The 13513-nt window shown below is 47.7% G+C and overlaps 1 protein-coding gene across 5 annotated transcripts in view; it reads left to right on the top strand.

The window, feature by feature from the left end:
- Positions 1–3860: 3860 nt before the first annotated feature.
- The window catches only part of ACSF3 (acyl-CoA synthetase family member 3), a 59760-nt gene continuing 50107 nt past the window's right edge, over positions 3861–13513 (top strand). Inside the window, exons 1-4 of one of the 5 annotated variants that reach the window (XM_039888643.1) lie at positions 3933–4005; positions 8137–8364; positions 11079–11783; positions 13178–13333. In XM_039888643.1, the coding sequence (XP_039744577.1) occupies positions 8251–8364; positions 11079–11783; positions 13178–13333 (975 nt within the window). In that variant the 5' untranslated portion in view covers positions 3933–4005; positions 8137–8250. Of the gene's footprint in view, positions 4006–8123; positions 8365–9421; positions 9600–11078; positions 11784–13177; positions 13334–13513 lie in introns of those variants that run through there. The other 4 variants (XM_039888646.1, XM_039888645.1, XM_039888647.1 and 1 more) reach the window with 4 other exon arrangements.

The following is a 13513-nucleotide window of genomic DNA, read 5'->3' as shown; positions in this document are numbered from 1 at the left end:
CGTGGGAAACTCTACGATACACATAATTTCATGTTCTTATTTTTAAATTGTAGGATTTAGAAAATTATTTTATACTACTTTTATTCAACCATAGATAGCTATAAGCAATTCTAGTGTTTCTGTATACCTTCACTATTATCCTTTTAATGACTATGTAATCTCTCATTATTTTGCTCTCTCCTAATTTACTAAGCTTGCAGTAGGATACTTAGGCTGTTTCCTGGTTTGTGGCTATAAAAAATAACACGTCCAAGAACACATTCAAGGACATAGTTTGTGGAGACAATTCATTCTTTATGGAAGGAGCTGATCTAGCATTGTGTGGGGAAGAGTTTGGTTTTAAGCACAGGGTCACATGTGTCTGTTCATTCAATCTCATAGCCATGGAAAGAGCACACACATCTACTTGTTCATTCAGTCTCAAAGCCTACGTGACAGGCACGTAGCAGGAAAGCAGCATGTGGAGTTCTAGGTTCAAATCCCAGCTCTGTCATTTTGTAGGAGTGTGAGCATAAACATGCGACATAACTTCTCTAAGCCTCAGTTTCCTCATTTGTACAATGAGTACAACTCAGCCCTTTCCAGAGAGTCCCATGGCCGATGGCTTCATTGCCTTCGGGTCCCTGCTCTGATGGGTGCCCCTCCTCAGAGGGGCCTAGGGTCTCCGTGCCTGAAAGCCTTCACCATCACCTTGCCTGGTTTGATTTTCCTTCAGAGAACTATCATCTCTTTGTCATCTCAGGTGGCTATAACAAAATGCCACAAACTAGGGGGCTTAAAGAACAGATACTTATTTCTCACAATTCCAGAGGCTGAAAATTTAAGATGGAGGTGCCAGCAGATCTAGTGTCTGATGAGAGCTCATTTCCCGGCCTGTAGATGTCATCTATTTCCATGCTGCGTCCTCACATGTTGGAGAGCAGAAAAGTAAGCTCTCTCATGACTCTTATAAGGCCACTAATCCCATTGTAGGGGTTCCACCCTCACAACCCCATCTAATCCTAATTGCTTCCCAAAGATCTCACTTCATAACACCATCACATTAAAGGGCTGACTTTCCACATGTGAATTTTGCGGGGGATAAAACGTTCAGTCCATAACCTCATCACATGGCATATTACTTGTTTATTTGTCTATTTATTCACTTTTCTTTTCCCTCCATGAGCATGTTAGCTGCAGGAGGACAAGCGCTCTGCCTACATGCCCAAGCCTAGAACACGCATGTGCACAAACACCTGCCTATCTGTCTCATGAACTGCTGGGAGACCAAGGGGAGGTCATGAGAGCACTGTGGGTCTTGTGTTACTCACTAAAAGTTGGAGGCATGATGATAGGATTTGTATATAGACAGTGATCCAGTTCCTCTTCTCATTGTGTGCCTAGTGGAAAGCAAACCTTTGGAATCATCTTGGAGTGTTTGGGAGACCAGAGGCAAGAGTGCAGCTGAGATAATGGTGCTGGGCGGGGGCTGCCTAAAGGCTGAGAGGAGCTCCACCTACATGGACACCCTCAAAGCACTTCCTTGACCCCTCCTTTAAAATTTATTTTATAGTCTAGTTTAACTTTTATCTTTTACACGCAGCTGTACATCTAAAGTTTAAGGAACCACTCTCCCCTTCCCAATCACCAGAGGTGCCAACTTTCAACCGATTCCTTTAATATTTACCTCTAGCCTGAATAGCCTCCTTGGTCCTCCCTGTTCACATTTGTGTGCTCCCGCAATGAACACTCGGGGTTCGCTCTCTCCCACCACAATTTGTCCTCCACCCACACTCTTCTGGAGCCCCCATGCCTCCCTCTAAGAGTCTGCCATAAACTTGGTTAGATCAACATCCATGTTTGTACATTATAAATGTTTACATTATTATAAAGGTTTATGTTATTTTTATTCTATAAATGCTATTGGGAACCAAGCCTCCTAGAATGTAATTATTTTGTCTTTGCTGTGCATCTTGTTTATCCAGTATTTCATCATCATCTCATTTTTTCTTGATCATTTTTCTATGTATTTAGATGGGGGTCCCCCAGAAGTCATAGGAGATGGGCCGGAGAGGAAGCTAAGATCTGACTGGGCCGCTCTGGCTGCTGTGCTAGGAACAGACTGAGGAGGGAGGTGCAAGTGAGGAGACCAGGAGGAGTCTATTTTAGTAATTCAGCTGTAAGAGTTTCCCAGGGCCCCCTAGGGTGGTTGCAGTGGAGTTGGTGGGAAGTGGATGGTTTCTGAAAGATTTTGAAGGAAATGCCAACAGGACTGGATGTGAAGCAAGAAGGAAGGAAAGTAGTCTGTACGACTGAGCACCAGAAATAATGGATGAGATGAGAAGATTGTGGGCAACTGCTTAGGAACTGTCTCAGTCCATTCGGCCTGCTGTAACAAACAGCACAGAGTGGCTTATAAACAAGACTTTTTTTCTCATAATTCTGGAGGCTGGAAGTCTAAGATCAAGGCACAGGCAGATTCAGCATCTGGTGAGAGCTGCTTCTTCATAGATAGCCATATTTTCCCTGTGTCCTCTTCACATGGCAGAGGAGACAAGGGAGCTTTCTGGGATCTCTTTTATAAGGGGATTAATCCCATTTATAGGGTCTCTGCCCTAATGACCTAAGCCCCTCCCAAAGCTCCACCTCCTCATAAAGCCCCACCTCCTAATACCAATGCATTGGGAGTTGGGTTTCATAATGCGAATTTGGTGGGACACATTCAGTCCGTAATAGAGAAGATCGCGAGTTCAGGTGGGGCCCTGTCAGTTGTTGGATTCTCTTGGATGTCCAAGTGAGATATTGGGTGTGCAGTTTAGGATCTTCTATACCCCAGTGTTCTGAAATATCCTGACGTCATTTGCTCAGTTGCTGTGGGCCTACTTTCATTCACTGTACTAGGCACTCTGCCTCTTAGCCCAGAAGCTCATGCCCCTTAGTTCTGCTAATTTTCTTGAATTTTTTTGACAATTTTCTTCCCTGTCTTCTCTGCTTTCCTTTCCTGAAGCTACTTTATCTTCCACATTGGACCTCCTGAACAAGCCCATAGCTTTTCTTTCCTCTCCTGTTTTCCATCTCTGTCTTTTTGTTGTTTTGGGGAGATTTTTCGGCTCTTCTTCATTCTTAATTTCCAACAGCTCCTTTGTGTGGCCGGAATGTTCTTTCTCAGAGCATCCTGTTGATTCATAACAGAGAATCGGACTCATCTCTTCTGCGTGACACCTATCAGGGTGACAGCCAAGGCCACACAAGTTCAGGTTTGGGCCCATGCTCAATGTCACAAGCTTCTCTGAGATCCAACTTCTTTCTCCCAAGAAAGACATCTTCAGGCTCCTCAGGGATCTCCGGGTTCTACAAGGACAGGTCAGCTGCCTCCTCAACTATCATCACCAGGAAGGAAGGAAGAGGAGCACAGAGAAAATATATATGCTACAAGCTGTGCAGTACGTGGTTCTACAGATAACTTGTGCTTATTGTTGGCACAGCTTGTGTGTTTTTATTTTTTATTTTAGAAAAAATTACACATTTCAGTCAACTGAATGGACTTTTGTGTCTGGCTGTAAACGTTTGTTTTGTTGTACAGAAAGTTAAAACATCTGTTGAGTATCAGTAACCCAGTTACAAGACCGCTTAAATGCCCAAGGAGCGGGTTGACCCTCAGGCTTCCCCAATCCCAGGGAGGACCGGGAGCCAAGATGCGTTGTAACTAGCCCGCTGAAAATTCTGATTTTGAGCCGCTTTCGTCGACAGCTGCACTGTCCAGTCATGACACTAAATTAAGTGAGATTAAAAACAAATACCCCTCGTTCTGCCGGCCTCATTCTGGGCGCTCTGGGGCCACACGCAGGAGAACCGGGGGGAACGTTCGAGCCCGGAACCCGCCGCTGCGGCGCCATGACGGGGAGCGCGCTTGGGCGTCGGACGCGGGGTGCGCCCACAGCCATGGTTCCGGTTCCGACCTGTCGGGAGGAGTAGGAGGCGGCGAAGGAGGAGGCGGCGGAAGAGCGGGAGCACGCGCCGCGAGAGGTAGAGCCAGCCGCCCCCCGCCGCCCCCTGCCGCCCCCGCCCCGGCACCTCCTCCCGCTCCCCCAACCCCACAGATATCCGGCCAGGCCGACGGCTACTGGGGCTGCTGGCCCCGCGTCCCGGCCCCGCCCTCTTCCTCCTGTGACCTCTACCTGGCCGCAGGTGCCCATGTCAGATGAAGGAACCTTTGCCCTCGGAGCGAGTGGGGGCGGGAGCAGGGGTCCCTCCGCACGCAGCGTTCCCGAAAGGATGTTGGAATTCGTCGAGTTCATGTTCAGCCATCGTTAGAAACTTGATCTGTTGCTTCTAAAATCCATTTCCGTTCTCAGTAGGCCTGCAGGAATCAACCTTGAAGTACCTGCTCCCCGCCCATTTTATTGTTTGTTTGCTCTGCTCTGTGCTCTGCAGTTTTAAAGCCGGCTTAGCTCCTCTGGGAATGTTCATGTCCAAAACACGTGACAATATGTAAGTGCCTGATGTTTTGAAGGCCTTGTGAGCAGGCAACATTCCGAAGAGAGGGGAGACTTTAAAGAGAAGGTGATGTTGAGCAGGGCTTTGAAGGACGATTAGGAGTTTGCCAAAAAGGGAAAGAATGAGAACTTAGAGGTGGGAACAGAAATTATGTGTTTGGGGAGTTGTTGATTCCCAGCCCAGGAGGCTTTCTTACTGTCACTCCGTGTTCCAGAATCCCTCTTTGGGGCAGACTGAATTGGTGGATTGAACCGTGAGCCTGGGATAGTACGCTTCGTCCCTCTAGATGTCATTTTTCAAATAGTATTTTACTTCCTAATATGGATAGGGGGTTAGGTGTATGTTTTTCCCTTTTGGTTTTTTGATTTGAATGTAGTACTCATGAATGCAGTGAGAATGTCTGTTACTTAAAAATATAACTTTGAGAACAACCCTGCCTCCACCCCCACCCCGCCAAACCGCAGGCATCGTGTTGAAACTAATGTCCTCCACCGCAGGAAGAGTGCAGTCCATTTATCCCACCTCATACCTTCACCAGGCAGCAGACAACAGGAAGTGCTGGGGTCAGCTTTAAATTCAGGGTGGTGGGGGGCGGGGGTCAGGGTAATGGTAATCAGTCAGGTGCCATTTTACTCATTTTGAAACCAGCCACCTTCATTTGAATGCAAGTATCATTCTTATCAAGTAATTTTTGTCATGCGTCTCCATGGCGAGTCCCTTGCTAAGGATGGTACCTACATTTGTTTCCCCATCCGCATGTGCCAAGTCATTCTCACAGAACTGTGTGTGGAGGTCTTGTTCATACTGTATCTATAGATGGAGAAATGAAGGCTTAGACAGGTGAAGAATACTAAGAATAAAGGAGGATGTTCCAGTCTGAATCTGTTGACTCTAAAATCTGAGCTCTTAACCAAAAGATGCAAACTTCCTGGCATTGGCTGATGGTTTTGAGAGGTCTGTGTGCCTTGACGGTCTAACTGTGAACCTGGGATAGTAAGACTCTGGATGGTTAGAACACCAAGTAGTCTCTACCAAGTCTCTGGCTGGGCTCCTGCCTCCCAGAGGAATCTGAGAGCAATATGTCGTCCTCCGGAAGAAGGCCATCCTTGCTCACCAGAATGGAGGTTTCTGTGCTTTCACAGCGATGCATGGTGACATCGGTTATCTCGGGTTGGTTAGGTGCTGAGAGCAAGTTAGTTAATTGAAAAAGAGAAAACCATGGCTGAATTGCATTTTACTTGGTGGCAGCTGTGCCACTGGGAGTGATGGGGAGCCTCACGACCATGGGAAGCCCTGTGGTTGAAAGGTGGAGACTGTCTTTCTGAGGGAGCTCTTGGTCTTTCTGGACCTAGAAGATTTCAGGACAGTCATTTGCCCTGAACAGATTTTTATCTGTTCAAAGCAGAGCCCTGGTCCCCATGATCTTGAAGAGTTTAGCCCTGTAGCGAAAGAATTTATGATGGAATGGTTTCAGGGCCACATACCTGAGGGACATAAAACTTGTTTTGAAGGGATGGTGGCCCCATGCTCCCACATGTTTGGTGGGAGAACAAATTACTGCAACCTCTCTGAAGGCGACTCTGGCAATATTTACCCAAATTAAAAGTGATTTTTCTTATGAGGCTCCGCAGTGAGCATCATGCTGGGCCACTTCTGAGCATCTGCTCCACTAACACCTGGTATAAGCACAATTACAATCATCACCCATCTCCTTTCCTGCATGTTTGCTTGGCTGGCTTCTTCTCACTCTGAGCTCTAGCTATACTGGTCCATCCAAGAAGAGTTGTCTGCAGGAGTGCTCTGCTCAAGAGGCTGGGACAGTGTCTGTCTGGCTCACGCCCATCCCCATGCAAAGCCTGACTAGGTATTGCCACCTCCCAGACACTCAGAGACTTGGTGGCAGGAGATGCAGTGGCAGGAGTGGGGAGTGGTACCCAGGTCTCTGCTGCCGCAGATGCGTGGCCTATTCGGAGCTCGGTGTTAGTGCAGCATGCATTTGAAACGCTTTCGTCAGAACTCGCTTTTTTGTTTTTTGCATAGACCTTTTATGCTTTAAAAGAAGAATGCTATTATCTTATTTTTATTGGCTTCTATCATTTTGAGAAATTAAAGAGCTCTAAACAGTTACATACACACTGTATGTGGATCTATCATCCAGGGCACCTTTTTTTGGTATTTTTGTCTTTATGTATAAAAGACAACATTAATACTGAAGTTGAAGCTCTCCATTTTTAAAAAGTTAATGACATTAAAATCTGATTATAAAAGTCATACGTGCTCATTGCAGAAAAAGTTGGAGAAAATTGAGAAGCACTGTGAGTAAAACAAAAGTCACCTGCCACCTTGTAACCTTGTGAACATCTGGGTGTTTACCTCGTCGTCTTTTTAACTGACCATCCTTTTTCCCTCTCCCAGTCAGCTCCTGCCACCCACAGTCTGGCTATGGCCCCAACACTCCACTGCGTGTGCCCTGATTTCCTCAGACTTCTTCTGGACCACTTCGTTTAGTTCCAGTTTTTCAATATTATAAATAACACTGCACTGAATACCCCATATGTGCATGTTCATGTTCGCCTCTGATTATTTCTTTAGGATACATTTTAAAATACAGTCATGGAACAAATGGCCCACATTTCCTATTTTCATATCTCATTTTGAAGCAATTGTGAAGTACCATTTCTGATGCTGAATGGATGCCCTGGACCACACCTGGACTGGGGCAGCCCTACGTGCAGCCTGTGAGGCGCCGTTGAATTAATGTGTGATGTCCTCTCTCAGGGCAGTTCCCCATCACAGATGCTCCTCCTCATCACAGACTCTTCCCCACTTACGGTGTGGCAGACACAAGGGACCAGCCAGGCCTGAGTTCGGATCACTGTTTCACCAGTTATTTTGTGGCCTATTTCTTTGAGTTGTTGCTATGACTGCTCACTACAGCTATTCCCAGCACACAGTAGATTTTTGGCCACCGTCCTGCCCTCAATTGAAGCCCCCGGCTAGGGAGGGAGGGTGCTTCAGCCCCGTTTTCCAGTTTTCCATCACAAGCTGACTGCCCCCTCCTTAAGCATGGTGCAGCTACTGGGGCCCCTGGGGGAACCAGGCAGAGATGAGAGGTTCCTGTTCTCTAAGACTCCCAAAGAGGAGGCCTTGAAGAAAAGAGAGTCATGTTGATTTTGGTGACCACAGTTATGACATTAAATCTGACACCCCTCTGATGCCTCCTGGGGAGAGGGGCAGAAGAAGCAGTTGCTTCCTAGCTCCTTGGGGTATCCATCTGTCTTCCTTGTGTCTGTGTAAGCTGTACCCAGTTGCTTCATAGCACCCTAGAAAATGTCACTTTCAACTAGCACCCATGGGACATCTCTCTGAGTGCTCTCTCACTGGCAAGAAACTGGCCTTAGCCATAATCCAAAAATACCATATAGCAGGTTTTCTGTTTGAAGATTGTCTTTGTTTTAGTCCCTCTGTCCCAACCCCCAAACCTCCAAAGCAAATAGAGAAGAATTTGCTAAAAGGAAAGGAAACATGTTAAAGCTGCCCTGGTTTGCTTTTCACTGGCTTACTTTCTGAAACTGGCCTGTCACACATGTTTATCACATTTCTTGTTTTCTCTGGTTGAGCCCACCTGCTTTCTTACAGTATGTCAGGTTTCTTTACAGTTAACAGAAATCCAGGTTGTAAAACCAGCTGTGAACCCACCTCTGAACCATGTGCGGAGGGCAGAGCATGGAGAGATCATGGAGTAGTCCTAGGACATTCTCTGACTTTTGATAGATGGCCTCTTTCATCTGGAAACAGTATGGGCAAGTGTATTTGGACCTGAACTTTGGTAAAGGCTGTGGAGCCTTAAGGAATATTTGCACAAGACCTGAGAACAACCTGCCAGAGGTGAGAGGGATCCACCAGAAGCCCCTGGGGGCAGCGAGGGGTGTCTCTGTGGTCTCAGTTTCCTCCTGCCTAGACTGGTAGCTGGAGCTGTTCCCCAGCTGGCCAGACAGAGAGACTGACTGTCTACCAGGAGCCCTTGGCTGCAGAAGCCAGCCTGGGAGGCTAACAGGCACAGCCCAGTCTACACGTGAGGATCCCAGTTCAAAGCATAACTCGGCTCCGGCCATTTTTGTTGTTGTGGAGTTTGTTTGTTTTGTTAGGTAATTATGAAGTGTTGTGTGTAATCTGTTTTTTAAATTAAGAACAGAGAACAAAACTGTTAAGTACATATAACAAACAACACATTGGTTTTCCCACTATAGCAAGTTAATGAAAGAGAGAGAAAAGTGAGGATTTATCCAGGAGAAATGCTGAACATGAGGGAAGGAGATCCCTCGGAGCAGCAGGATGTGGGCAGGGTGTAAAAGACAGAGAGAGAGCTCCCAGGGAGGCAGTGCCAGCCTGGGGGCATCCTGGGTCACCTCCTGCTGAGCAGGGCCACCTGCTAGGTGATTCTTGACCTTCCGTTTTTCGGGGCCTGTTGGAAGTGGGGGTGGGGGGGTCGAGATTTACAGCTTTTATTCTATAATGTTGCTGGATGGCCCATTGGCAGGCATCCTGTCAGCCCCTGGCATTCAGAAGTGCCTTCTGGGAGTCTCTGTGCCTTCTACCTCCCCACTTCCACCATGGGAACAGCTAGAGTTGCATTCCATCCACTACAAAATTGCCATCAAGGCATTTCATTAGGGCTAAAGTAGCTATGGGCTTCTGGGGTGGGTGATTATGGTGGGAAGAGATGGCTGGGGGTGGAAAGGCTCTAGCTGGGCTCCTGACTCTGGTTTAGGAGCTGAGCAACTTTGAGTTTTCTCGTGTGTAAAATAGATTAAAAGCTGCTGCCTTGTTTACTGAACGGGGTGGCTAAAGGTGAAATTACAAGATAAAAACAGCATAATATGTTAAGTGTATTATTACTGTCAAAATAATACTTATTAAAAATCTTTCTGGATCCACTTTTCAGCTCCCGTCACAGACCCTGCTCTGACCCAGAGCCACAGCTAAAGCTGAGAGCGGGGCAGAGGCCAGGAGCTGCTCAGGGAGGGAGGCACAGAGACCCTTCTCAGATTCAGAGGCTACAGTGAGGAGGAATGATTCCTGAAAGAGCTGTGAAATTGGAGATTTCAAACCAGAGCAAATAGGTATTGACCTTAATAAGCCACACTAGTGCTGGGAAGGACCCGTTTTCAATTATGCTGATAGTAAGGAGTCTCGGGTAGTGGGTGGGCGCTTGATGTCTGAACTGAGCTAAACTTGTTGTAAGCTGCCGTCAGTGCAGAAGCAATTTGGAAAGTGTGTGTCCACTCACGGGACTGTCCCCATGGGTCAGTGTCTTAGAGCAGGATATGGCCCAGAGTCACACCAGCTCTTGAAGTCAGGCACTTTGGATTGACGGACCGCTGGTGGCTACCTGGCCCCCTTCCCAGGTCTCCTTTCTCCCTGACTCTGAAGAACTCTAATTGAAAGTCAGCTGGTCACAGCTCCTTCCAGCAAGTTCTCACTTCTTGCTCACCATTTTGGTCTTTATTTAGTAGTTATATTTTGGGGAAAAAAGGGAAGAATTATGTTTCGGCTTTAAAAAAACAGACTGAAACTTTAGACCCGTGATCTTGCTTTCTTTAAGACCTTGTACATCACTAAGTTCCCAAATATCCACCATTTGGGAAGCATTCAAGAGCGGAAGTGAGTCCTGAGTCTGTGTGCGCTCCCTGGACTCTCAAGGCTTCGCCTGCTGATGGAGAGAAAACATTTGCTCAGTGGCTGTTAGTACTTACCCCTCTTAGCTAGTCTTTTTCCATGTTCAGATTTTTGAAACCATTATTCAGAATATACCTTAAGTGTGTGGGGGTTTGGAATAAGCCACCCCGAGATGTGTCTCAGTGGTGTGCGGATTATTTTGAACTAAAGGCAACCAAGACCCTGTGGGCTCCAGAGAAACTTCTAGTCCCCTCACGTTTAACTATCTAGAGGAATTTGAATTAGGAGCTTTGCCCACAATAGAGATTATCAGAGATAATCTTTTTTGACCTATCTGTATGGCAGGGTGAACTTCTAATTACTGACCATCTACTCTTTTAATCGTACTGCTGTGACCTTCCTCCCCTCAGAGGCCCCAAGGTGCCTTACCTCATCCCTAGCTCAGATGTCCTGTGTACCTATTTTCCCTTTCTATCTATGAACCTCTCACGCACGGGGTCTCTGATTCTCTCATGTATGTGGGGCTCCCATGCGCGTGAAATTAAATTTGATTTTCTTTGTCAATCTGTCTCTTGTTGATTTGATTTGTCCACCAGCCAAAAGAACCAGAGGAGAGGAGGGGGGTTTCCCCCTTCCCCACAAGTTCATTGAATTCTATGTGCTTCTCGGTTTTACTTAGTTCATTGTTTTGGAATCTTGTATGTTGTTGAAATCCTTAAACTAATGAGATTAAATAAAAAGCTGAAATGTTGGACATTTAAATTCCAAAGGTGGTACGTTGTGAGAGTCAGCATTTCCTATTCAGGATGTACATTATGATGGAGAAAGGTGAACTTGTCTGGTTGGAGATTTTAGATCTTCTTCGGGTGCATTAGGACATGATCAGGTGCAGTAACACGTGGTGCCCTCTCTTCCTCTTCCAGTCCCACCCCAAAGAGACCAAGTTGATGCTTGTCAGTGTGATGATACCTCACGTGGTAATGTCCTTCCGGCACCTGGTCCGTGCAGTGGCCTCCCATAGGCTGGCTCCCTTGAGATATGGAAGAAGCTGCCATCTGCATGTGGCTCCAGCAACCCACTCTGACAGGAGTGCCCCGGTGTTTACCCGTGCTCTGGTCTTTCGGGACAGAGTTGCCCTCATTGACCAACATGGCAGCCACACGTATAAGGACCTTTACTGCCACAGCCTCCGCCTGTCCCAGGAGATCTGCAGGCTCCGAGAGCATGCCAGCCGGGACCTCCAAGAGGAGAGGATCTCTTTTATGTGCTCCAATGACGTCTCCTACGTGGTTGCACAGTGGGCCTCGTGGATGAGCGGAGGCATCGCTGTCCCTCTCTACAGGAAGCACCCCCAGGCCGATCTGCAGTACTTCATCCAGGACTCCCGGAGCTCCATGGTCCTTGCCGGCCAGGAGTATGTGGAGCTCCTGAATCCGGTAGTCAGGAAACTGGGGGTCCCGCTCCTACCTCTCTCACCTGCAATATACAGTGGGGCGGCCGAGGAGCCTGGAGAGGGGGAGTTGCCGGAGCGGGACTGGAGAGATCGGGGCGCCATGATCATCTACACCAGCGGGACCACAGGAAGGCCTAAGGGCGTCCTGAGCACCCATCACAACATCAAGGCTATGGTGAGTGTGTGCTCTGGCCACCGCTGTTGGGAGAGGTCTGCTGTGTCTCTGTCAGGCAGTTATGGCAGCAATTATAGCATGGCCTCTGGGGGTGGGGTGGCATTCATTTGCTTTTCTGTAGAACCATTCACAGCTGTCACCATCCTACCAATTCCACCTGAAACATGCAGTCACAGTGCCGTGTGACCAGGAGTCCCACTAAACCATGTACGACAGCTCCTGGGAAAGGGACAACAGAATGAAGCATTCAAGTGTAGGCTTTATAGGCCTATCGAGGGCCTCCCTCTGGGCTGTATGGCATGTGCAGGACAGATTGGGTCACTAGACATGATGTTGAGGTGGTCTTCCAAGACCAGCCTTAAAGCAAATATGAAGATGTATGATTAGCACCTAAAATCGTTTATTTGGGAAACTTGAAAGGAGGAGCTCACATGTGCCCATGTCTTGGGTGTTGTTTTTGTGTTCTGTAGTCTTAGTTACCATCTTTGCAAAACTCCTCAGCCGTATTATTTATCTATAATTTACACTCTTCTTCCTTTCAAAAACTGTTTCAGTGCACAATAAAGACTCTTATACAGTAGGAGCAATAAAATAAAACAGAAGTTCAAACCACAAGAAGGAGGTCAATGCCATCGAGTCTTAGGCTAACTCAGTCTTGTAAGTCAGTGGTAAACAGTCCCGGCTGGCTGCAAGGAAGCACTATTGATATGGTACCTCTGCCTCCTAGAGGAGACGCACTTTTCATCTGAAGAGACCGTCTCTTGACTTATATTTCTAAGGAGAGTGAGCATCTCACATGTGTTTGACATAGTGGTCACTGAGGCATGTAGGACTATGTGCTCAGTGGTGACTTCAGAAGATTCAAATGGGCAAGTCTCACACTGCTTCCCAGTAAAAGCTGAGGATATGCGTGGACACCCCGCTCTGGGTTTCTTCACAGCTGAGCTGGAGTGAGGATGGTGCTGGAAGCAGCAGGGATCTCTGAGGTGCAGTGTGGGTTGGGTGGCTGGTTTCAACACTGGCTTCTAGTGAGGCCCCAAATCCCAGGGCCTGTCAGAGCCAAAACTGCATGTCTGTCTACCTGGGGGGAAGCCACTAAGAGTGTTTGCAGAGGCCATGAGATCCCAAATCAAAAACCCTTTCGAGCTGGCTAAAGCTCCTGTCTGTACGGCCCTGTTCTCCAACGTGGGAGTAAGCAGGAAAAACACAGACCCTCAGAGCCTCATCATTTCATTACCATCTTCTGTAGATGCTGTTAAGGATGGAGCAACAAAGAACGAGCCTTCCTCCTTCTCTTCCCCCTCCTCCTCCGCTCAGTTGGGGAGGCCCCGTCTAACCTCCTCCATCTGCGTGGTGGCTTCCCTCCTGTCTGAGACTGTGCTGTTGTCCTGCAGGTGACGGGGCTGGTCCAAAAGTGGGCGTGGACTAAAGATGACGTGATCCTCCACGTCCTCCCGCTGCATCACATCCATGGCATAGTCAACAAGCTGCTGTGTCCACTGTGGGTGGGAGCCACCTGTGTGATGCTGCCGGAGTTCAGTGCCCAGCTGGTAAGTTGGGGACAGGTCCTTGGCATGGTGCCTAGGGTACCTGTGGACCAGGCACCTTTCTCTATGTGTGTAGACTTTGCCAGCTGTGCAAGTTTCCTGTTGCTACCGTAACAAAAGTTCCCAAACTGAGGGCTTAAAACAGCCCAAGTTTATTCTCTCACAGTCTGGAAGTCAGAAGTC

This window comes from Pteropus medius, unplaced genomic scaffold, assembly GCF_902729225.1.
Source record: "Pteropus medius unplaced genomic scaffold, Ma_sr-lr_union100, whole genome shotgun sequence".
Lineage (NCBI taxonomy): Eukaryota > Metazoa > Chordata > Mammalia > Chiroptera > Pteropodidae > Pteropus > Pteropus medius.
This window is presented reverse-complemented; position numbering and strand designations above follow the sequence as displayed.